Source organism: Arabidopsis lyrata, assembly GCF_000004255.2.
Source record: "Arabidopsis lyrata subsp. lyrata unplaced genomic scaffold ARALYscaffold_4, whole genome shotgun sequence".
Lineage (NCBI taxonomy): Eukaryota > Viridiplantae > Streptophyta > Magnoliopsida > Brassicales > Brassicaceae > Arabidopsis > Arabidopsis lyrata.
This window is the reverse complement of record NW_003302552.1, coordinates 18499296-18523855: the sequence shown is the minus strand read 5'-3', so window position 1 is coordinate 18523855 and position 24560 is coordinate 18499296. Positions and strand designations below refer to the sequence as shown.

Below are 24560 nucleotides of genomic sequence, written 5' to 3'. Positions count from 1 at the left end.
TGCAACACACGAAAAGTGAATAGATATATACTTATATAGTCATGTTGTTGCTTTTTTTGTGTTGTATATATATTTATCATTAGTTCTATCTATAAATCAAGTCGATTATAATACACGTAAATTTTGTGAACGAGCCTATATTTATATACCTTTGATGTACAGTTTGCAACAATCAAAGAAATGTGAAAGTTGTTGGGCCAATTTTGAATTTTTAAAAAGCATGAGCAGGCCGAACTGATTTCATTTTCAATTGAGGTTTATCATGGGTTGGTAGCCCAAAGCCATTCTACACAGTTTGGGCCAATTCGTCTTTGTACAATTTTGCAATTGAGTCACGTAAGAACAACTTTGTCCCTAAATCAGGCTTGGGAAAAATCTTTGTCTGCTTCGTTAATTTGTTTTTATCAGCTACCTATATGACTATATCCTATATGACATTTAATCCATCATTATTTTATTTATTTCTCTTTTAGTTGTGTTCAACCTTTATAAATTAGAGATTTTTTCTTACATTAATTATCAAGATGTAATTTAACTTTAATCTGTGATTTAGTGTCTTCCTCAAGATAACCAACAAAAAAGAGAGCTGATATTCTTATGTAATTCTCTTCCATTCGATTCTCCACATGGAATTTGGGCCCTCTTGTGGTTTCTATCATGGGCTGTTTGTTTTATTTAATACTTCAACACAGCGTTGGGCTTTTGTTTTGAAATAATGGGCTGCTCTTGTCACTTTATTTTAATTTTAATGGAAAGTTAATTACAAAAGAAAAATAGAAGATCTATCGAGAAGAAACCTAGCCGCAGAAAAATTGAGATGTCTAGATTAGTTCACCGGCCAGAATCAGAGTTGGGAGGAGAGGGTGTAGGTTATCTTTCACCTATGTTCCAATGATTGGAGAGAGGATCGAAGTCTGCTGATCTGAAGCTGTTACGATGATAAAAAGGAGCCGACTGATCTAAAGCTGTTCCGATGGCTAGATTAGTTCACCAGCGAGCGAGAATCAGAGTTTGAGGAGAGGTTGGGTTATCTTTCACGCATACCGATGATTGGAGAGAGGATTGAAGTCTACTGATCTGAAGCTGTTACGATGTAGCGATGATAAAAAGGAGCCGACACTTGAGAATATCCCCTTAGCTTCACCGTATCTTTCTCTTTGTACAAAGACGATGAGTCCTCGAGCCTTCAACTTCCGATCCCAAGATCTAGAGGTAATTTCCCGATTTATTTTTAACTATACGGTTTTTGTATTATACTATGTATACGGTTTTTGTATTATACTATGTATACGGTTATTGTATTATACACTTATATACTATACTATACTTGTATTATACACTTATATACTATACTATACCACACTATACGGTTTTGTATTATACACTAATATACTACACTATACGGTTTTGTATTATACACATATACTACACTATACGGTTTTTGTATTATACACTACTATACTACACTATACGGTTTTTGTATTATACTAGACTACGTATGAAAAATCTAAAATCATAACCTTCTTTGCTTATTAGCAAAAAAATCTAAATTTACTTATTAGCAAAAAATTTCGTTTCTTTGCTAACCTTCTTTTTGAGGTAATTTACTACTAATGGAGAAATTTGTAATTCCTCCTCACCTAATGATCAATGATCAAAAATTTTCTGTAATTCTTCCGATCCTCTTCTTCTTAACTCCACCTAATGATCAAAAATTTTCTGTAATTCTTCCGATCCTCTTCTTCTTAACTCCACCTCACACCTTTACTTGGGAGTTGTGCATCAAAAACAGTCGGAGGTGGAGTGCTTGTTCACCTGGCGATCAACGGTGACACCTTATGATAAGGTCCTTATCCTTCACCATTTATACCGTCGCTTCTTTTTAGTTTTTATTTGTCGCTGCTTTTTAAATCTAGCCGTCCTAATTAAACACAGTCGCTAAACACAGTCTCTTTCTTCCGATCTTTTTTTCTCTTTCTCTGATTTTTCTTTTCTCTCTTTTGATCATGTTGAATGCAGTCCGTGCTTCAATATTCTATCAAAACTTCATTGCAGCATTACTGCCGTTTTTCTGTGTCTTTGTCGCCTTAGTTGTTGTAGGATTTCTTTTTTTGTTTTTTAAAATATATTTTTGTAGCGATGAACAACAAGATATTGCTCCCGGTCTTATGGCCGTTCCAATGGAGCAATTTGTATTTAGGTATCCAGAACGTAAATGTAGTATATGTCTAGGTAAATTTGAGTCGAATGTTCCATTGGCTAACACAGTTTGTGGACACGCGTTCCACTTCCACTGTTTAAGTCAATGGAACAACACTTGTCCTGTCTGTAGGGCAATTTTATTCTAGTTATTAGTATTTAGAAAATTGTATTTATTAAATTCTGGGGTTTATCGTGACCTTTGGGCTCCTCTCTCCTCGTCACTTGGTTCGCGCTGTTCCAAGACTAAAGCTAGGTTTGCTCTCTTTTGCTTCGGGAGACCTTTATTCTGGCTTTCTTCCTCTGTCTTGTGTTTTTTTCTTGGGCCTGCGTGCCTTTTTGTGGGCTTTTAGCCTTGTACTTTTTAATTTTCGGGCCTGCGTGCTCCAGTTTGGGCTCTTTGCCTTGTATGTTTTAATTATTTTAATGGAAATTAAAAAAAAAAAAAAAAAAAATCTGGGGTTTTACCCATGTAATATCTATTGTGAAAAAAAAAAAAAATGTATAAAGAGAAAGAGCTTTGGACATGTTTTTGTTCGGTAGTTATAATAAGTTTTGTCTTTTTGTTTTTTGTTTTTCCACGATCTCAATTTTATTTTAGAATTTTAAATAATTTAAATTATGAAAAAAATCTATGTATCAAATTTTGATTGGTCAAATAACGTGTTTTATAATATAAAAGATGGAAGGGCAATATTAAAATATATTTAAAAAGTGGGGATATCAATTCGAGAGTTTGTACTTTGTAGTGATGCACGGCGAATTTTGTAGTATGCACCAGATGGAGGTGCCATCTTCGATCGTAATCAATACTATAATTTTGACTTTTCTTACAGTTTTGTTTTTTTGTCATCTAGTCATTCTATAAATAACGGGTGTTAGCAAAGACACAAGTTATCTACACCAAAGTCTAAAAAGAATTATGGATGAAGATCCGAAACAGAGGCATAGCTTCTCTCACATTCAAAAAGGTCTTTTAGCCAATCAGGAAAAATCTGTTGCTACATAAGAGCATCCCTTGATGCACTTTAAGTTATTAAATGGGCTAAAATTTTTTGCTTATTAATGGGCTCAAAAAACAATTTTTAATATTAGAGTTTTGGTGTTTACGGGTTCAAAAGTTTAGGTAATGTCATTGACCAACTCTAGTTTTTCTGGACAAGTCTCATTTTACATTTCATGGACCAATTAGGTGTTTTAAACCATTGCATTTTATTTTACGGACCAAAATTTTCTAAATTTTTTGTTGACAAATTTACTTTCACGTTTATATGAACAAGTTTCTTTTCCTCTTATAACTTTTGTCAATTGAATTAAAATGTTATGTTTTAGTCAACTGTATTAAATAGTTATATGAAAAATAACAGTAATTTTATATGTATAAAAGACTACAAGACTTTCAAGTTTTTAGTTCAACTTTGTGATTGATACTTTTGTTAAGTTTATTAGAGGTATCTAGGTGACGTCACAGATCGAAGTTAACTCGTGGCGACACGTTGGCCTCCTCGTGTCTTTTTTAGTCAAAGTGTATTCTTTTCATAGATTTTATTTTTATGTGTGCTATATTGTATTTCTGTATTCTGTTAAAAGAAAACTTAAAAATGGTATAAAACTAATTAGTTGTTGTTGACTCAAGTATAATTTTTTTTGTAACATGTTAAATGTCTGTTGACTCAAATTCTATATATATAGCGATCAAAATATCAATGGAGAAATATAAGTAAAGTTTAACAATGGGTTTAAATCTAGTGCTTGTTCTATCTTCTTATTTGCTTTTTACGCAAATGGTCGAAGGAAACGTTGATGTGAGCTTCTATAACTTCTACCTTGTAATTTTACATTCCTTAAGATTTTATCATTTAAATTTCTCAAAAAGAATTATTTTTGTATTCAATTTTACAGAAATTTGATTGTGTTGATATATACAAACAACCCGCTTTCCAACATCCATTGTTGAAAAACCACAAGATTCAGGTACAATAGTTATAGTGGATACTTAGATATAATCAAATATCATTATAATAAATGTAGCATAATTTTGAAATTCTCTTATATTTTCTTAATCCTGTTATTTTGTGCTGTTACAGGAAAATTTCAGTTTCAACGAAAGCCACAATGTAAAAATTAAATATCAAAAAAATGATCTAAGTTGTCCAAAAGGAACAGTGCCAATTTTAAAACAAAGAAATGGAACTGAAAGCGTTCATCTCAACACAGTCGACTATCCCGGCCAACATGTAATTCTTTTTTTATATATATATATTTTTATCAGAAATTTATTTAATCGCATATAATTATGATTTGCAACACACGAAAAGTAAATAGATATATACTTATATATAGCCCTGAGACCAATTATCCGGGATCTGGGATCCGCTCCGATCCGCTCCGAAAAACTGGATATCTGGGTGGGGCGGATCCAGATCCGGATAATGAAAAAGCGGATCCAACCGGTTCCGGATAATAGAAAATTAAAAGCTAGATATCCGGATCCGGGATATTTTATATTATAATAATATTTTTTAATATTTTATTACTATTATTTAAATTTTATTAATAAATTTTATTATTTTATATAGGAATAATATTATTTAATAATATTTTTAATTATTTATATTAAATTATTTGTTTTTAAATATTTTTCTTCAAATATTATATTAATAAAAAAGTTATATTAAAAAAACCCGGATCCGGATACACGGCTATTTTTACGGATATCCGAAATTCGGATATCCAGATGAAACAGATCCGGATCCGGATAATGAAAAGGCGGATCCGGAAACCCTAAAAATGCCGGATATCCGGATCCGGCCCAGGCTTACTTATATAGTCATGTTGTTGCTTTTTTAAGTTGTATATATATTTATCATTAATTCTATCTATAAATCAAGTCAATTATAATACACGTATATTTTGTGAACGAGCCTATATTTATATACCTTTGATGTACAGTTTGCAACAATCGAGACCGTTTTGGATGGAAGCATCTATCGGGGAGCAGAAGCTATGATAAGTGTTCATAATGTAACAGTACAAAATAACCAATACAGCAAAAGTCAAATTTGGTTAGAGAATGGACCTCGTGGTGAACTCAATAGCATACAAATTGGTTGGGCGGTAAGTTATTATTAATTATAAAACAAAGTATGTATAGTTCATACATAGTCATGTGATTTTACACATGGAACTAAAATACGTAATATATATACGTAAAAAGAAAAATATAAGTAAACATAAAAAATTATAATTATGCATACATATTCGACGAAAATTACAAAATGGTTAATATTTTCTTTCTAAACAAAAAAATTACCACTTAAATTTTGATTAATATTTTAATTTATTTTAATATTGTAAACAAAAATATTAATATTTTAAAATTTTAGATAGTACACATATTTCATCATGTATTTTATATTTTCTTATAGGTGCATCCAAGATTATACGGGGATACTTTGACGCGATTTACAATATATTGGACTGTAAGTGACTTAGTTATGTGTTTTTTTTTTTGCGAATAATTATGTTTCTTTATACATGACAAACCAATAAAACTTTGTGATTATAAAAAATAGTCTTTATATCTTTGTATCTTTATAAAAATAAACCATATCTTTGTATGTTTATAAAAATAAACCATTTGTTGCCTTTTTGTATCTTTGTGTCTCAAAATATTTTGCCTCTTTTGAATTTATCAGGCAGATGGATATAAGAAAACGGGGTGTTATAATACAAAGTGTCCTGGTTTTGTTATTATAAATCCATTTCCTGTTATTGGAAGCTTTATTAATAAATCCTCTATTTATGGTGGTAAAGAAACATTTGTTATCATACCACAAGTTTTACAGGTAAATTTTCTTCACATTTTATAAGAGAAATAATTATTTGCCAACAATGATAGGAATTGTAGTTATTAATTATTTTAATAAATGCCACAAATTCAAGTTCTTTGTTTAGGCTTCTGAAATAATCGGGTTCACCCTCATTATAATTTTTCATTATTCAATATAGTGTGTCAATTTTTTTTGTTAAAATAACATATATGCGCATAAAATTTAAATATCTTTGTAATTATTTTTTTGTGTTTTATACTTTATTAGGATGGTTTCAGCGGAAATTGGGCACTAAAAATCTTTGATGAAATAATTGGTTATTGGCCCAAAGAACTATTCACACACTTAAATAAAGGAGCTTCTTTGGTGCGATTTGGAGGAAATACTTTTACATCTCCAAATGGAATTAGTCCTCCAATGGGAAATGGACATTTTCCGGTTTTTGACTTTCATAAAAGTTCATATTATATTCATGTTAAAGTGAAGAATTCAAATTATCAACTAGTTGATATTGAAGATAGGAGAGCAAGGCAATATGCAGATTCTTATCAGTGTTATAGATTATCATACTGGGGTTATTCCAAGCCAAATGGAGTAGCTTTCTCTTTTGGGGGACCAGGTGGAAACTGTGATATTTGATGATAGATGAATTAATATGTATCAACTGAAACTATATTAAATTTGCAACAGAAATAAAATTTGACTAAACTAATTTCATCTTGTGAACTAGAAGTATTTAACATATTAAAAAAAAGCTTAAGCATGTGTGAATGAGAAAGTAATTTCAAAAAAAAAAAAAACAATAATTTTACATAATCTATTGCTTTTAGAGTATCTCCATTGCAGAGATCTAAAAAAATATTTTCATTATAACCAATTAATCTATAGTAAAAGTATTTCCTCCAAATCCTCCAAAAAAATATTTTAACATTAAAACCAATTAATCTATTGTTTTTTAGAGTATCTCCATAAAATGGTAAGCCATAATTTTACTCACCGCTTTCTCTCTCTGAAAAATCTATAGTGGGAAGAGAGAGAAGCGTTTTTTCATTGCACGGATCTCTAAAAGGGCATTTTAACATTAAAACACAATAAACTGTTCTCATTTGAGAAATTTTTAAAGGCAAGTGTCTTCTCATGAATTGTTCAGTTTCTTTATTAAATAAATTTTAATTAAATTATCTAATGATTTTAAAATAGAAAAATTGTTAATAATGCCCTTTTTTAATGATGTTCCTTTCAGTTGGTCATTTTTAAAAATGCCTCTCAAAAATATCTAAACTGATTAAAATACCCTTGTTTAATGAGATACATGTTGCAGGCCAAAACCCTAAAATCCCATCTTCTCTTGTCGTCGTCTGCTCCATCGAACCCGTAATCTGTTGAAAATGGCGGAGGAGCCGGCGACACCGTTGTTGATTCCTAATTCGAATCCCACTAGATGTAAAATTCGAACGATTTTCAAATTCGAACGATTTTCAAGCGTTTCAATCCAGATCTGTTGGGTTCGATTTTTCAAGCGTTTCAATCCAGATCTGTTGGGTTCGATTTTTCAAGCGAGATCTATATCACTCTCCCTCTGTGTTCGTCTCTGTCAATTCCAGGTAACCGATCTCTGTCTTTTAGAAGCTTTTTTCAAGCGAAATCTGTATATCATCTTTAATTTATTCCACTTATGGATGTTACAACGTATTTTAAAGGTTGTACATGCTTTTAAAAAGGTTTTACAATGTATTTAAAAGAGTTTACAAGGTATTGTAAAAATTTTACAAGGTATTTTAAAGGTTTTAAAAGGTTTTACAATGTATTTTAAAAGTTCTAAAAGGTTTTACAATGTATTTTAAAGGTTATTTTAAATGTTTAAAAAGGTTTTACAAGGTATTTTAAAGGTTTTTAAAAGGTTTTACAATGTATTTTAAAAGTTCTAAAAGGTTTTACAATGTATTTTAAAGGTTATTTTAAATGTTTAAAAAGGTTTTACAAGGTATTTTAAAGGTTTTAAAAGGATTTACAAAGTATTTTAAAGGAACAAAAAACAACAATCGTTTTTGAAATCGAAATTGAAACCGTGAAATCAAACTTAAGCCGAAGAATAAGAGATTAAAGAGGATTTTTGTGTGATTACAGAAAATTGAGAATCCAAATCTGAGAGATTTCATCATATTGACAGAAGAAAAATGTTGAAATACATAAACATGACAAATCTAGCAACGAAATCGAGTTTTGGATAAATCAAAGGCGTAGATTCTCTCTCAATCGCTGGATCTCCTCCTGTGAGAAGATGAAAATAGATCTCGTCGGCGGCGGCGTAGTCGGCGGCAATCTGGGTGATGGGAGCTAGGGTTTTTTATTTAGGTTAAATTCTCATTAAAGGTAAAATGGTCAGTTTCAGGAAAGCTATTAGGGAGAGAGTATTTTTGAAAAAGGTCATGAGAAAATGAGCATTTTTGTGAGTCTCCCAAAATAACAATATAAATCTGTAAGAAACGTATTTGAGTCTCTCAACGACTGGAGATGCTATTACCAACCGAGAAAAGAATCAAAAAGTCTTAAATTTCTACTGTACATAAGAACTTGGTTACGAATCTAAAATTTTTAATTTGTAAAACAAAAAAAAATTTTATCGTACACATTTTACATTGCTTAGATTTAGAATACTGCTTTCTTCCATTACTTATTGTCCATTTCAGAAGAGGATCCATGATTCTTCGATTCAATATTGCTTCAAGTTAAGCGCGTTAACCTTTGTATACCCTTTAAAATATCAGTCCGCTGAAGTTTACCATTTGATATTGAATACAAAAAATTTTGAAAACTTTAATCCAAACGTGGGATAAAGATAACTATGTTTGCCACTTCTTTTGTTCCATGCATTTTTAGAAAATTAAATATCTTGAATTTGTTTTGAGTCATCAATTTCGAATTATACTCTCTTTTTTATATATATTAAATGACTGAAAGAGTCAAATACTAAATTTATAATTTTAGATTCAAAAATCTTATGAAAGACTATAAATATAAAGCCTTAAACTTTCTACCAAAAAAAACCGGCCTTAAGATGGTAAGACATATATGGGCATGATTGATTGGGTTATAGGAAATTTATAAATTTACTAAAAAAGCTACAGCTCCAAAATTGAAACAATCTTGATGTAGCTTTCCTATTTTTTCTCACAGCCCAAACAATATTTTTTTAATTATTTTGGCTGTAAGTACAAGTTTTTCTAAAGCACAACTTTTTGGTTTTTAGAAGGGTTGTATCTTTTTTTTCTTCTTTCCATTTTATTTTCTTCTTTTCTTTAAAAACATTATTATAGTTTTCATCCATAAATATATTATAAAAATTTATTTTTATGGTTATAAATAGTAGGTAAACATATACTTTATGACATATATATAACTCTTTTTTTGGGCAAAAAATATATATAACTCACATTGTTTTTATAATGTATATGTATATCATAATTTATTAAATTTATATTTGTGAACAATATTATATAACACGTACTATTTACCAATCATATTTTTTGTTTAAAAATACATACAACCAAAATCTTATTTCTACAACTAATTTATTTAAATAATAATATTATATTAATAAAACTTACAGCCTAATTTCTACTGTAATAAACTTACAGCTATAGTCATCACACCTACAGCAGAAATTTTACATCAATAAATGTACAGGTACAGACGAACCAATCACCCACTATACTCTTTCCAATTGAGAGACGATCTACAAAATAAAACTGATTTAAGTATTTGCTAGAATAACACGTGATGTGTTTATTCAGTAAGGATCTCCTTAATATATAAATATAAATTTACAAAACAAAATACAATTTCGGTCCTAATACAAAAACAAAAAAAATATATATATATATGTAAACAAATTTATGTGGATAAGAAACGCCAGACGCAATGCCGTATTGTCTTGCCTTGTTAGATACTATTATTCTCAAACATCGTAAAAGAAAAGAAAAAAATATGTTAAAATAATAAAAGTTCAGATCACAGGCAATGGACCTAAATGGTCCCATAATTCATAGGATAACTTTTCATTCTTTGATCTAGCATGTTTGATACTAATTTGTGTTTTGCTCTCTTGATCTCTACATTTTCATCAAAGTTAGTCCATAAAAATCTTAGTATCGAGTCTGTTCGTTTCGTCGTAGGCGGTAGCGGCGGCGGCAAACATTACGACAGGTTGTTGTTCGTTTTGTCGCCGCAGAAACTGCGGCAGCGGCAGCGGCAGCTTTTAATCGTTTGACGCTGACTTTAATTAGCGTCCAAATTTTTTAGCCGCAGAAAGAGGCCTTTGCATGCCGCAGCGTTATGCCGCACGTATATGCGGCGACCAAACGAACAACTTCACCTGCGTCTGCCGCTACCGCAACTACTTGCGGCAACCAAACGAACAAACTAATCTTCGTTCTCTTCTGCATGAAGATAATTTTTGGGACCGATATTACATTCGCCAACACTATGGATTTGTAGGTTATCTCTAACAAAATTCAAATTAGTCTAAAATACTACACATGCAATATCGTCCTACGAATTACTAATTAAAACCATTATACTACTAAGATTAAATGATATGCTATAAGAATTTGGCTCACCAAAATATAAACCAGGAAGAATAATGTGGGGTTGATATATAACTAAAGCCTCACTCAAACTCAAATATGCCATCATATCAATCAATATATGAGTGTTGAGCTTTGCCATAGATATTCTCTTCCCCCACCAAATAATTGTACCTACACTACACCCCAAACAAGCATATAAGAACAATTTAATTTAGGTTAAGAAAATCTGATAAAAGATTAGAGGGAACCATCTCTAGTAAGCTTAGCAAGCAATGCATTGATAAGTGAATCCCTCTTCTCTGCTCTCATCTCCTCCCTCGACCGCCGTTGCTCCTCTCTATCCCGCCACATCCGCTCCATTGCCAACCTCTCCTTCTCAAGCTCCTCCATCTTCCTTCTCCATTCTTCTTCTTTCTCTGCTCTTTCCTTCTCCCTCGCTTCCCATACTTCTCTCCACTCGCTCTCCATTCTCACTTGATGTCTCATAAACTCTTCCAACACTTCTCTTACACCAATATTGATACTACTACTATTACTACCGCCTTTTCGCTTCTTTGCAATGTTCTTTTTCGGGTTTAGGATTTTCGGGTCGTTGCTAACATCTAGTAGCTCTTCATTCACATTCTCTTCTTGATCCTCTTCTGAAGAATACTCTCTCTTTCTCGCTGTCCCGCTTGTTCCCCCTCCTCCTCCCTCGGATTCAGCCCATAGCATTCTCTGCATTCTAGTGGTAAATATAATTTGCATATCATCATAAAAAGGGAACTGTTGTCTCGCTGTCTCTGCCTCCATTGTCTCACATCCCTAGAAACATCAACCAATACATTACCAATGAGACTATATATGCATATAAAACTAAACTACTCAGAATATTATGGACAACAAGATTGTCTTTGTCCCTGAAAGATTATGGACTATATAAGATTCAATATTTATTGGTTACAAAAAAAAATGATTTATTTGTTCCATGCAAGACCTCCAAGATTATAACACATCCACAAAATGTAAGAAGAGGGAGAGAGAAGAGACCTTAAAACGAGTGACGAGGTTCTTCCACTTGCATTTGCACTGTTCAGGGCTACGAGGAAAGCTTTTGTCTCTCATCTTGTTAGAGATAACTTCCCAAAGAAGCTTGTTCCGTTTTGTCTCCATGAAAGTCTGATCTAGCTCTCCTCTTATCCCTATCAACTCTTTTGTCTCTTCAACGCTCCACTGTGGAAACCTATCCCCAACCGCTACCGGAGACGCTATTTCCGGCGTTTGCGATTGAGGATGATGAAGATGATGCTTGTTGAGATATTGAAGCTGGTGAAGGTGATGATGCTGATGTCCATCCATATGAAAGAATCAAGAAGAACTAGTAAAAAAAAAACAAAAAACAAAATCACCAAACGATCTTTAAAGCAAAAGATTTTGTTTTGTGATTTTAGAAGAAGCTTTCACTTTTTCAGATCGAAGAAAAAATATTTCTTGTTTTCTTTATCTTTTGGTTTGTGTTTTGTAATGTGAAAACGTTGGAAGAAAGATGTCTAATTTTCTTTGATCGCAATTCTTTTCTTCTTCTCCACTCTCTCTTTCTCCTGTCGCCATCTGTCTACGCGTTTACTTTTTTTTTTTTCTTTCTATATTGTCTTGGATTTTTTCTAATATAATTTACTTTTTTTGTGTGTCTTCTTTTGACAAAATATTAAAAAGAAAAAAGCTTTCGGTAGATGTCATATTAATAATTAGTACTAGAATATGTTAAATTATTAATTTAAATGATCTTTTTTTTTTTTGGTTGGAATTTTAAATGATCTATAGAGCAAGGGATTAGCGTCTTAAATTATCAGTCAATTCGTTAATAAAAGATATGTTGACTGGTGATCAGGAGGGATGTGGATATTTCTATCGTTATCTCATAATGTAATTACTTTCATTTGACAAATAGTATTCTAGATTCTGACAGTCGACATATGGTCAAATAATGTGTATGAAATGAATTAATTACGGAGTTAGTTCGGTAAAAATAATAAATTTAATAAAAATGATGAGAATTTGTTAAATTTTTAACAGAAAGTCAAGTCCTAAAATAATATAATAAAATTTTTCTTTTGTCCAAAAAAGCTATAGGGTGAAAAGTGTAAGAAAAACATAGGTGAGTATTAATATTTTCTTATTTTTTAAAATAAAAATAAGTATTTTTCTGTTTAATCTGCCTTTTCATTCATATTATAATGAGGTATTAAATTGATGTGACGATAACATTGCGTTGAGGTTTCATCATCACTGCCAGAAGTTTCGGTTTGTATACTTTTGTAATAATACTGTGTGGTTATAAATTCTAGGCGACCAGTCATATCCTTAGCTTCATGCCCAAGTTTCTATTTACGACTTTATCTTTGTTTTTTTTTTTTTGATAAACACTATCAGCTACCCAGTCGGTCCCGGTAGGAACGCACCGAGGTGCTACATAGTACATAGTGGACTGGTCCACCGTGTTAACGGCTAGGTCCTTCGGGCTACCACTCTGCCTATCCCGAGTTTGGAATACCTTCCGACTGAGTGCCAAGGATAGTTAGACCGCCTGCATTTCTGACTACCAGGTAAACCAATTGGACCAAAGTCCAACTGACAGACTTCCTACAATAATGTTGATAACAACAGGAGGGAGGACTTCCCACAATCCCGAGTTTGGAATGCCTTCTGACTACCAGGTAAACCAATTTGTTTATTTTTCTTTTTTCCGGAAAACTCGATCTTTTTCTGATTTTAAGCACTTTAAAAAAATACAAAACTATGATTACTTCTCTAGAATCTCTCGTTTCCTAAATTCCTTCACGTGTTAGATTAGATAGTTACAAAAATAACAAAAGTGGTGTAATAATTTCTTCATTCACGAAAACACGAATTATAGTGTGACACGTGCGTGGAATAGCAAGCATTCTAGAGATGTGAAACTTGTTAGGCCAATTTTGAATTCTTAAAGCAAACTGATTTCATTTTCAACCAAGGTTTACTATGGGTTGTCAGCCCAAACCCATTCTACACAGTTTGGGCCCAATTTGTCTTCGAGTGATGTACAATTTGGCAATTGGACTCACATAAGAACAATTTGTGTAACCCTACCAATAAATAAAAACTGCAACTCTCTAAAGAAAAGGACTAAAGTCGATCTAGTCTCTTAAATGAAGTTTGGAAAAATCTTTGTCTGCTTTGTTCATTCACTTTTATTTTGCCTCGTTTGTTAATCTGTTGAAGGAACCACTTGTTTGATTATGTTATTTGGACTTTCACCAAATTTATGTCGATATAAAAAGATCAGAACCAATTTATGGTGAATTTTTTCAAAAGCTACATTTCCTATGGTTTTTGTGACCAGAGTATATAGTTCCTAGCTAATTTTTTATTCTATTTTTATTGCGAAAAACTTAAAACAAATTTTGAAGTTCTTTAGGGACCATAAAATCTATATCAATTTTGTGTTGTTTGCGGCTTTAAATACCGCTGCAAAATTGTCTTAATTAACTTCCATCACAAATTGTTGTCACAATCTGTTCTATTGCATATATTATTCACTAATACAGAGGTTTTTTGTATAGTAAACAGTGAAGGTAAAATTGTTAGCAAACAAAAAAATTGTAGAGTGAAGAAAAGGATATATATACTTTAGAAACAACACATTTTAATAATATAAATAGGAACCTTCAAATACAGCATCGAAAAGACTTTAATGTAGAATTTTATTTGGGATTATTGTCTAAAATGCCATTTTTTTTTGGAAAAACTTACAAAAATACTATTTTTTAAATAGTTTACGGATTTTGCCCTTTTTTAACACTTAAAAATGTACGTATTTATGATTTTTTTTTGCAAAAATACGTACTTTATACCAAATACTAAACTCTAAGAACAAATGGAACCGACTAAACTCAAACATAACGAGTGAAACGCATGTTAAATCATATTTTTGGAGATTGAAAAATGGCAAAATCCACAAACTATTCAAAAAATGGCAAAATCCACAAATGCCATTATAACAAAGGGCAAAATCCGTAATTAATTCATTTTATTTTCGATTACCTTTAATTTTATATAGTGTTTATCAGAAACAAAAAAAAAATTTATCAAAAATAAAAATACTTTTGTTCACGTGTGCGTTTGGTAGCTGTAAATGAATGCATCCTATACACAGTAGGTCAGTAGCCCACATTTTGATTTTGGTTTTTTCTTCATTTTTTCTTGGCCACATAGCTGTTGTCTTCAAAACAATCAACGAGTTAGATGTTATTTTGTTTTTGGATTATTATTGATTTTGCCATTTTAGATTTGTCACTTTATCTAAACTATTTTAAATTTTCCATTTTCTGCCACTTAAAAGCTAAATTTTAGAGGAACTTTTAAGATAAAATACATATTTGAGAATTTTATTCTCTTATGTTTCTATTTTTTCTATAAAATACATACTTAATTATAAATACTATTCCTTAAAAAAAATTATACAGTAGAACCTCTATAAATTAATACTCGATAAATTAATAAACACGATAAATTAATAAATTTTGGTGGTCCCAATTCGAACCGGTGTAAAAATTAACCAAATTCGATAAGGTAATAAGATAATAAGTTTTTTGAAATCCCTATGTAGTGTTAGTGTTTTCATAAAATAGCCAAAAGTTTTTGTAAGTTTTCAAATTTTGAATATGCGTAATGTTTGTTTTAATAGTCGTATAGGTTTTTAAAATACAACAATGGATGTCACTGTTTTTTGAATTTTAATTTATGTATATCGTTTGTATATGTGAATTCTATAATCGTTGTTATTCATTGTCAAAAGAGATTATTTTCTCTTCGAAATATTAAGTGTTTAAGTTTAAAACTATAAAATTATAACATCCAAAACATTAATGTTATTTAGATTATATTGCTTTGGCTCATATTTTTTTCAAAAAGTTTTCACAATTGAAACAAAATTTCTATAAATTAATAAATATTCATTTACTCTATAAATTAATAAGTATTTATAGATAAACTAATAAGTATTAATTTATAGATAAATTAATATCACTATAAATTAATAAATTATCATGGTCACAACATTATTAATTTATAGAGGTTTTACTGTAAAAAGGGTAGAACCAAATAAACCCAAATGTGTTAAAGGGTATTTTTAGATATTAAAAAATTGGCAAATCTAATATACTTTAGGCAAAGTGACAAATCTATGAATGCCACTAAAAATCCTTATTTGGTAATTGATTCATTTATTTAATTATCACATCATTTACGTTCACAGTATTCAACATATTAGGCGGACAATTTCTTTGTCAACATCACGAATCTAGTATTTATTTTTGACATATCTCGATCTAGAAGATAAAAGAAAATAGATATATACGATGAATATATCATAGACATGTTAGAAATACCATTTATAGCGTCAAAATAACATTTGTAGAATAAGAAATAGAAAATTTAACAGAGTTAGATTGATAAACGGTATATCTTTAGTTGTCACGTTTTGAAAACGTGATTCTATTCTCATGTTTAAACATTTGTCTTAAACGTTTTGTTATATATATATCATAGACATGTTAGAAATATAATTGAAAAAAATATCATTTAAATAAGTTTTTGAGTATTTTATAATTATTTTTTTGGGAATTTCATTCATCCAAAATCATTCAACAATGTTGCACCAATCAGAAGATGGTTCAACCATTATACTGAAACCATTTTTCAAAACAATTTTGGTATTTGTTTGTTTTTTGGCTTTTGTGGATTACAAATCAAAACAATAATTTAAATTGTGCACCACTTACATGATGATCTCTACTTTAGTCTATAGAAATACAATGAACATGGAAAAAATACACTATGGGTTTGGCTGTTTTCGTTCCAAATGTTGGCATGACCTCCACCGATAATCTGTTGTTGATTTGGTATTTTAAAGTCTGTCAATCGTGCAAAAGTCATTAAACTCTTATTCTATAAGATGCAAAAGTACTAAAGCATAATCATTTAATTTACATAAACACATTGTTTATTACTTTTGTACATGTTGCAAACCGTCGCACGGCGCCGAAATTCGTTCCCTATCTCCTTCACTTCAAAAGTCACTGAAGACACAAAAAAGCAATATTGTCGACATTTATCCACAACTCTTTTAAAACGTGTCTTATTATGTTTATCATCCAACTAGCTTAGCATGCAAGGTTTTATTTTGTCGACCTCAATATTCAATAGAAAAAAAAGTCTGGAATAAAAGAATATCATCGTATCATTAATTGTTTCACGTTTCATTTTGGTTTTACAATTTTCCCTATTTATATCCCCACTCGTCCTTGTTTCTTCCACCATCTACAACATTCATTCTTCCACTACATTTCTCTCCTTGAGTATCTTCATATCCTTTTTTTCTAACTTCCAAAACAATTCACAAAATGGCTACATGCTGGCCTGAGCCAATTGTTTCCGTGCAATCCTTGTCCCAAACCGGTGTACCAACTGTACCAAACCGCTATGTAAAACCGGCTCATCAGAGACCGGTCTTTAACACCACCCAATCCGATGCTGAGATGGAAATCCCCGTTCTAGACATGGACGACGTTTGGGGGAAACCAGAGGGGTTAAGGCTCGTGAGGAGCGCGTGTGAGGAGTGGGGTTTTTTCCAAATGGTGAACCATGGTGTGAACCACTCGCTGATGGAGAGCGTGAGAGGAGCGTGGCGAGAGTTCTTCGAGCTACCGCTAGACGAGAAACGGAAGTATGCAAACTCACCGGACACGTACGAGGGATATGGAAGCCGCCTTGGGGTTGTGAAAGATGCTAAATTAGATTGGAGTGATTATTTCTTCCTCAATTACTTGCCTTCTTCCATAAGAAGCCCCTCCAAGTGGCCATCTCAGCCTCCTAAGATCAGGTACCCATGCATATAAATTCTTGTAATTTATTTGTCTATACATATGTGGTTTAGGTCTATATATTTATATTCCTGAGTGTAGAAATTGTAGATGTTTACGAAACCGTTTACTAAAAGGAGATTTCTTACTAAGTGAATGTTTTGCATATATGGGGACACGTTACTTGTGTGTGTTTTTTATTTTTAGGAGTTCAAGCATCTGAATTATGTGGAAGTACTCAGATTGCATAAACGTACACACATGGCCGTTTGGTCTAAATGTTTATTTAAGGCACGTGTCTTATGTGTGAACACGTTACATATGGTCATTATACCCACGTGAAACATGACTTTTCTTTTATAATACATAAATAAATGTGTATATACACATGTTTGACCGATCGACCAAATTAAATAAAATGGAAATCTTGTGTTATTTATAACTTAGGTCTTGAGATTTACTGATGGCTTACTTCAAAAAAAAATTCAGTTAACGGATCTCACAATAAAGTTTTATATAGGCATCGATTGAATTAATATCGAGAAAATAAATCTATTAACCAATTATAGATTTTCTGTTCTATATTTCTCTCATAGAGATAAAGATAATTTGTAATTAACATATATCGAGGAAAAAACTAATTTATGTGCAGAGAATTGATTGAAGAGTACGGAGAAGAAGTGAAAAAACTGTGCGAGAGGCTGACGGAGACATTGTCAGAGAGTTTAGGTTTAGAACCAAACCATCTCATGAAGGCTTTAGGAGGAGAAGACAAAGTCGGAGCTTCTCTCAGGACAAACTACTACCCAAAATGCCCTCAGCCACATCTCACTCTAGGTCTATCTTCCCATTCTGACCCTGGTGGCATCACCATTCTTCTCCCGGACGAGAAGGTCGCTGGCCTCCAGGTCCGTCGTTGTGATGGCTGGATCACCGTTAAATCAGTCCCCAATGCTTTGATCGTTAACATTGGGGATCAGATTCAGGTATAATATCTTACTTTCTTAAACTTAATATTGTGTGATAATTGATCTACTTTCTTGAAATGGACTCTACAAATACTAACCAATAATAATGTTGGATATATCGATATGTAGATACTTAGCAATGGAATTTACAAAAGTGTGGAGCATCAAGTGATCGTTAATTCCGGTATGGAACGAGTCTCTTTGGCATTCTTCTATAACCCGAGAAGTGATATCCCGATTGGACCAATCGAAGAACTAGTAACAGAAAACCGACCTGCTCTTTATAAACCGATCAGGTTCGACGAGTACCGTTCTCTGATACGGCAAAAGGGTCCTTGTGGAAAAAACCAGGTTGATTCACTGTTATTAAGTAGATGATAATTGATACACATTCCAAGTATAATCTCTTATTCCTATGTCCTTGATATAGTCGTTACTAAATAATATGTAAACCGTATCTTTACACTATATGAAAGAAAAACTTATAAAATTGGTATCAATTCAGATTCTCATGTTAACTTTTTTTTTTAGCCTCTTGTGTTACTGAAAAAAATATATATTGCTGCTCTCTCCTGAGGTTTGATAATGTTAATTTCACAAAAACTTAGTTGTAGAATTTACCATTAGTCCCATGAAATTATGGTTGGCACTCACTAGCCAACAAAATCCTCATTTCCAATTTTTTTTTCTATAAAATTTTGAATAAATCGAGAATATTGGTTTTGTGGATACATTTTAAAGTAAGGATAAAAACAGCTGAAATTTGATTGGTTACTCAGAACGGCTAGCGAACCTCTCAACCTTATCATCCAAATTAAGACCAACCATGGCTTCACCTAAACCACAGCTCACCTCCGCCAACACCGCCGCGTCTCTATAATTCGTAACCGCCTGCACAATCGCCTTAGCCCTTTTCACCGGATCTCCACTCTTGAAAACACCCGACCCAACAAACACTCCATCACATCCCAACTGCATCATCAAAGCCGCGTCCGCGGGAGTCGCAACTCCCCCGGCAGCGAATTGAACCACCGGTAACCTCCCAAGCTCCTTCGTCTGCACAACCAAATCATACGGCGCAGCGATCTTTTTCGCGAAAGTGAAAACTTCGTCATCGTCCATGTTTCTAAGTAACCGAATAGCTCCGTTCACACTCCTCACGTGCCTAACGGCTTCAACAACGTTTCCAGTTCCAGCCTCTCCTTTAGTTCTTATCATGGCGGCTCCTTCACGGATCCGCCTTAAAGCTTCACCGAGGTTCCTACATCCACAAACAAAAGGGATTTTGAAATTATGTTTGTTGATGTGATTATCTTCGTCGGCGAGAGTGAGAACTTCACTCTCGTCGACGTAATCAACTCCGATTGCTTCCAAGATCTGAGCTTCAACGAAATGACCAATTCGTGCCTTCGCCATCACCGGGATCGTCACGGCGTTTTTGATTTCTTTAATCATCTCAGGATCGCTCATTCGAGCAACACCCCCTTGAGCTCGAATATCGGCAGGTACACGTTCAAGAGCCATCACGGCGCAAGCGCCGGCTTCTTCAGCGATTCGAGCTTGCTCTGCGTTGACGACGTCCATGATAACACCGCCACGAAGCATCTGAGCGAGACCAACCTTGACGGAGAAGGGAGATTTCTGCTTCGTCTCCGTCATGGCTCCTTCGCCGTACACCGCCACAACTCCGGTTGCTGCCATTTTTTTCTAGGGTTTTGAGAGAGTGTGGAGCAGAGGAGAGACGGGATTATATATGGAGAGAGTGAGGCGCGATTTGAAATTTGTTTGTGGATTGTGAGCTGTTGGATTGAGAAAAGATAGTCAAAGTAAGTTCATCGTACGGTTGTTAATGAAAGGGTACGTTGATTGTTGTGCAGGGGAGTGTAGAGAGGAGAAGCTACGTTTGGAAACTTTGACCACAAGATTTGTTTCTTTTGGTGTAAGACCATGAACACTGGAGAGATTATTATCTTGTTGACGTGGAAGCTCAGTTCCCTATATCATCGTGTATGTCGAAGAACCACTGATTCGGATATGTTATGTGTGCAAGTGTGTTGTTGTTTTTTTTGGTAAAAAATGTGTGGAGATTTTGGAAAAAATATGAAATTTAATCAAATAACTTGCAATCCTTAATTATTCAGTCAATAATTCATATATTAAATCCGAAGTTATTCAAAAATTAAAAATTTAATTTAAGAAAACTCTTTAGAGAGGTATTTAACTAAAAATAGAGATAACAAAACACTCATACATAATATATAAAACATGAAAATTTGTCGTAATAATCTTTCTAAAAACTTTAAGAAATACTATAATTAGAATTTAAAAATCTTGAAAAAATAAACAAAATTATAACATAAAATCAATAATCGTGTCCTAATCTGAATCGTAACATATCATCCATATAATTTTATACAACGGATCAGAATCTTCTGATTTCCCGCGATCTAGAGTCAGCTTGTAAACAATTTTTTTGGAAATAACGTTAGAGCATCTTTCATGGGTATCTTAACTAATGGGCATGCTCTTACTCTCAAGTCTCAACTCTCAAGTGTACTTCGAACCCAAGACCTCTTTATCAGTTTTTGTTCTCTTTCATCTTTAAAACTTATAGACTTGTAAATCCTAAGAGGATACAATAGTAGTACTTTGTTCGACAACATATAATGTGCAATATACATATGCATTTTCATTTCTGGGTGTAGAAGATCTAAAGGTAAGATAGGAAGAAGAAGAATTAAAAGAAAGTTGTGCATTGGAAAGGGACTGTGTCTGTGTTAGAGGGAAGATAGATTTGTGCGGTTCAATCACACACCACCGCGTATATGTTCCCCAAGTCACCATCTCATTTCTCCCTATCCCACATCAATACTCGACTACAAAGCTATGGTCCCAAGTCCTGACTTACCGGTTCGGGGTTTCAATCCCATTTCGCGATGTGAGTCAACAAACAGCGATTCACTATATTCCCTACCCTATGGTAGTTAACAAATGGTGATATCACAAAGATGCTCAAGAGATTGAAACGAATGAATGCAGAGAAAGAACTGAGTCTTGTCAATATCAAATTATATGATTTTTATTAATGTTCCATTGCTTCACCATTACATTGGACAGTTAAAGATACATCTTACACTGTATAGATTCGCTTCACTAGCATCATTTTCTTTCGACATATTGGACACCTCCCCTTGGCTCTTTTTATCCTGCACATATTGTCAATTCACAACGTTTGATATTTTAGACCAATCCCAATATGATAAACACATTAGCATTACAATGTTGCAATCAAGAAGTTGTACATTAGTAGATAAAAACTTACTTTGTTCCGCACTGATAACAGGAGACGCAATGGCCACACGGGAAGATAAAACAATCTCTTGGAGCATCAAAACAAATGGCACAGACACATCTACTTCTGTTACTTGCTTCGCCATCATTACACGAATCATCATCATCTTTGTCTGCAAGTAGATGTGTTCTCGCTGAATCATTTTCGGTTAGAAGTCCCTCTCCACCACTGCACTGTAACTTGTTGCAGAAATGTATAGCTACCAGCATGAAGCTAAACAAAATACCTGCATATGCAATAATAGTACATGTAATTGCTTCCAGTTCTTTTTGTTATAGAGAAACTAACCAATGCTAAAATCCAATTTTTAATTTGACTTTGAAAATCTTGCAAAAATTTTTTACCTGTGAAGCTTACATATGCAATCCATCTAGGTTGATATGACAACTCGATATACCATTCATCCTCGATGGTTACTCCCTAAGCCAGAGGCCGTGAGATGAACATTCATTCAGCTAAAGGTCATAATAATAATAACAGTAACAATTTGCTAGTGTTTCATATTTCGAGTACATACCTGACCCAGTGCTGGTGAAGTTACGACAGCATAATTTTCAACAGGGGACACTTCATTGGTTTTGAATGCGCACTCGCCATTGCTGAAGGTACAGTTGTAGGATGATTGATTAGTATCATACAAGACAGCTCTCACATCAATATCCAGTTCCACCTGAACAAACATCATGACAAGTAAAACATTGTACTCTGGACTGTGCAGAAACACAACAGAAACCAATACTTAATCCAAAGTTATTACTTGATTCAGTAATTATTACCTCTACGTCCTTCCTCTTTGAGTTAGCCACAGTAAGATAATAACCTTTAGACTTATTTATCTCCAATTCAATCATACCACTCCCTGTAAAGAACTTTTATTAAGTCATGATAATCAATGTAATCAATGCATTTTAGGTAGGAACTTCCGTTTGACTAACCCTGAATTAGATTCCATGACCAAGCTCTGTCACAAAATGCAAGATCCTCCAGCGACGACGACCGAAACATGCCTGGCATTCCTATAAATTGAGAGCCTTGACATAATAAGTTTATATCCCTAAAACCAACACATTCAAACAAAACAAAACACACACTCACATTACTTCTATCTCCCCTATTTCCTCTTATTTTATTCAAATATATTTTCCTTTTCAGGTAAATACTATATACAAATGAAGTCTCGATTGTAAGAAAACAACGCGGGAAATGGGTTTAGGTAAATATTCGGTTTTCCCGCGGGTTTATCGGTTACGTGTTCCCATCAACAAAGAAGATCTTTAAAAGGTTTTTTCTTTATGTTCATGTTTTTTAAACTCTATCACAGCCTCACTAACAATGTCAAACAAACAGGCAAGCACAGCATAGCAATAAGCATATGACAAACTACAATATTTTACTAACCTTCAGACATCAAAAGCCGAGCTGCAGAACCTTTAGGTAAAACATTATAAGATATATTCATATGCGTTCCTTTATTTAAGTAGTATGGCCATCCCTGAGAGAAGCAAAATCAGTTCAATAAAGAGAATTCATTGATATATAATCAAAGCTAGAATAAATTCTAACAAAATCTATAGGGCAAAGATCAAATCTTTGATTTCAATGGCAAATACCCAAAAAAAAACTTGCAATCAATACAATAAAAGATCTCAAGGAAGTTAGACACAGTACTGAGAGATTTAAACCTGCCTTGTAAGAATTCTGTGAGACAGATAACACTCGAGATTCAGTCCAGTTCACAAAATAAGTACTAGGAGTAGATTCATCATCGAATCCATAAAGTTGAAGACCAGGCTTTGTAAAGTCAAGCTCCTTCACCTAACAAAAATAATATAAATTAGCACAGCCTTGATACACAGAAACACACGAAGAGAGTGAGAAAAAAAAAAAAAAAAAAAACCTTAATGCTTTTGACAAAAATGGAGCTTGGTTCAACAAGAACGGACGAGTGAGGTCCAAGCCAGACATTTGCAGCACCGTAAAAACCGAACATCAGAAAAACCGACGCTGAGGCAATAGAGGAATTAGTCAGATTCTCATATAATCAAAAAAAAGAAGACAAAAACTTAAAAAATCAGACTCAAGTTGAGCAAACCAACCAATGAACCATAAACACATAACGCCAATAAAGCAAGACACGCTAAACAGCCCCCACGAAGTTTCGCCACAATCGATGATGTCATCGAAATCTTCTTCGGAGTGAGGTGGTGGTCTGGCATAGTGCGGCGGAAACTCACCACGAATTGACCCCATTTCGGTGATTCTTAGTGAAAAGAGAGGACAAAAAAATTATGAGGTGAGAAATGAATTGAAGAAACCCTAGAGATTTATAGGATAATTAAAAAAAATAATAAAAAAAAACCTGAGAATCTGTGACGAAGTGAATCCATGGAAGATAAGATGATAGGGCAATTTTATTAATGTAACGGTTATCGTTTGAATATTTGTTCTCCGGCAAGTCTTCGTCTTTTCTCTCCGTCTTTGGAACGGTAACGTCGACGAGAGTCTGAGGGTATTTTTATAACTTTATTTAAACATTATTTTTCAGAGTTATCTTTTTTGTTTTTTTTAATATAATTTTAAGAGATTCTTTCGTGAAATTTCCAATTTGTCCTTTGTTCAAAGTTAATTAACTGTTAAGTTTAACTCACTGTTAGTGTTAAGTCTAACTGTTTAACTCATTATTAGTATGCTAAGATAAAATATATTGATTTAACTTAGCAATTCCAATATATTTATGT

The 24560-nt window shown here is 32.9% G+C and overlaps 5 protein-coding genes across 5 annotated transcripts; 2 read left to right on the top strand and 3 right to left on the bottom strand.

Moving 5' to 3' along the window:
- Positions 1–3842: 3842 nt before the first annotated feature.
- LOC9315801 lies at positions 3843–6744 on the top strand. The gene is made up of 7 exons (XM_002881525.2): positions 3843–4004; positions 4102–4173; positions 4287–4436; positions 5152–5316; positions 5628–5681; positions 5898–6047; positions 6300–6744. The coding sequence occupies exons 1-7, from the start codon at positions 3933–3935 to the stop codon at positions 6669–6671; spliced, it is 1035 nt and encodes a 344-aa protein (XP_002881571.1). The 5' UTR covers positions 3843–3932; the 3' UTR covers positions 6672–6744.
- Positions 6745–10599: 3855 nt separating this feature from the next.
- LOC9317637 (trihelix transcription factor GT-3b) lies at positions 10600–12196 on the bottom strand. Its single transcript, XM_002879687.2, has 2 exons — positions 11651–12196; positions 10600–11425 (listed from the first exon to the last, which is right to left on the bottom strand). Exons 1-2 carry the CDS (start codon positions 11957–11959, stop codon positions 10859–10861), a joined length of 876 nt encoding a protein of 291 aa, XP_002879733.1. The 5' UTR covers positions 11960–12196; the 3' UTR covers positions 10600–10858.
- Positions 12197–16888: 4692 nt separating this feature from the next.
- On the top strand, positions 16889–18988 carry LOC9315800 (probable 2-oxoglutarate-dependent dioxygenase ANS). The gene is made up of 3 exons (XM_021028106.1): positions 16889–17522; positions 18155–18488; positions 18600–18988. The coding sequence occupies exons 1-3, from the start codon at positions 17044–17046 to the stop codon at positions 18846–18848; spliced, it is 1062 nt and encodes a 353-aa protein (XP_020883765.1). The 5' UTR covers positions 16889–17043; the 3' UTR covers positions 18849–18988.
- Positions 18989–19107: 119 nt separating this feature from the next.
- LOC9315799 (pyridoxal 5'-phosphate synthase subunit PDX1.1) lies at positions 19108–20564 on the bottom strand. The gene has a single exon (XM_002879686.2). It carries the CDS (start codon positions 20169–20171, stop codon positions 19242–19244), a length of 930 nt encoding a protein of 309 aa, XP_002879732.1. The 5' UTR covers positions 20172–20564; the 3' UTR covers positions 19108–19241.
- Positions 20565–21518: 954 nt separating this feature from the next.
- LOC110229190 lies at positions 21519–24333 on the bottom strand. The gene is made up of 11 exons (XM_021028652.1): positions 24182–24333; positions 23919–24082; positions 23720–23826; positions 23509–23637; positions 23221–23314; positions 22758–22838; positions 22599–22681; positions 22340–22492; positions 22167–22242; positions 21793–22048; positions 21519–21676 (listed from the first exon to the last, which is right to left on the bottom strand). Exons 2-11 carry the CDS (start codon positions 24070–24072, stop codon positions 21601–21603), a joined length of 1209 nt encoding a protein of 402 aa, XP_020884311.1. The 5' UTR covers positions 24073–24082; positions 24182–24333; the 3' UTR covers positions 21519–21600.
- Between the last annotated feature and the right edge of the window lie 227 nt (positions 24334–24560).

Excerpts from the sequence above, each read along its gene's own strand:
- LOC9315801 (XM_002881525.2), top strand. The coding sequence starts at position 3,933 with ATGGGTTTAAATCTAGTGCTTGTTCTATCTTCTTATTTGCTTTTTACG. Across the intron at positions 4,005-4,101 it reads TGGTCGAAGGAAACGTTGAT|AAATTTGATTGTGTTGATAT; the intron begins GTGAGCTTCTAT and ends TCAATTTTACAG. Across the intron at positions 5,682-5,897 it reads GATTTACAATATATTGGACT|GCAGATGGATATAAGAAAAC; the intron begins GTAAGTGACTTA and ends TGAATTTATCAG.
- LOC9317637 (XM_002879687.2), bottom strand. The coding sequence starts at position 11,959 with ATGGATGGACATCAGCATCATCACCTTCACCAGCTTCAATATCTCAAC. Across the intron at positions 11,426-11,650 it reads ACCTCGTCACTCGTTTTAAG|GGATGTGAGACAATGGAGGC; the intron begins GTCTCTTCTCTC and ends TGATGTTTCTAG.
- LOC9315800 (XM_021028106.1), top strand. The coding sequence starts at position 17,044 with ATGGCTACATGCTGGCCTGAGCCAATTGTTTCCGTGCAATCCTTGTCC. Across the intron at positions 17,523-18,154 it reads TCTCAGCCTCCTAAGATCAG|AGAATTGATTGAAGAGTACG; the intron begins GTACCCATGCAT and ends ATTTATGTGCAG. Across the intron at positions 18,489-18,599 it reads ACATTGGGGATCAGATTCAG|ATACTTAGCAATGGAATTTA; the intron begins GTATAATATCTT and ends ATCGATATGTAG.
- LOC9315799 (XM_002879686.2), bottom strand. The coding sequence starts at position 20,171 with ATGGCAGCAACCGGAGTTGTGGCGGTGTACGGCGAAGGAGCCATGACG.
- LOC110229190 (XM_021028652.1), bottom strand. The coding sequence starts at position 24,072 with ATGGGGTCAATTCGTGGTGAGTTTCCGCCGCACTATGCCAGACCACCA. Across the intron at positions 22,839-23,220 it reads TCGGCTTTTGATGTCTGAAG|GAATGCCAGGCATGTTTCGG; the intron begins GTTAGTAAAATA and ends CTCAATTTATAG. Across the intron at positions 22,049-22,166 it reads TGCATATGTAAGCTTCACAG|GTATTTTGTTTAGCTTCATG; the intron begins GTAAAAAATTTT and ends TTGCATATGCAG.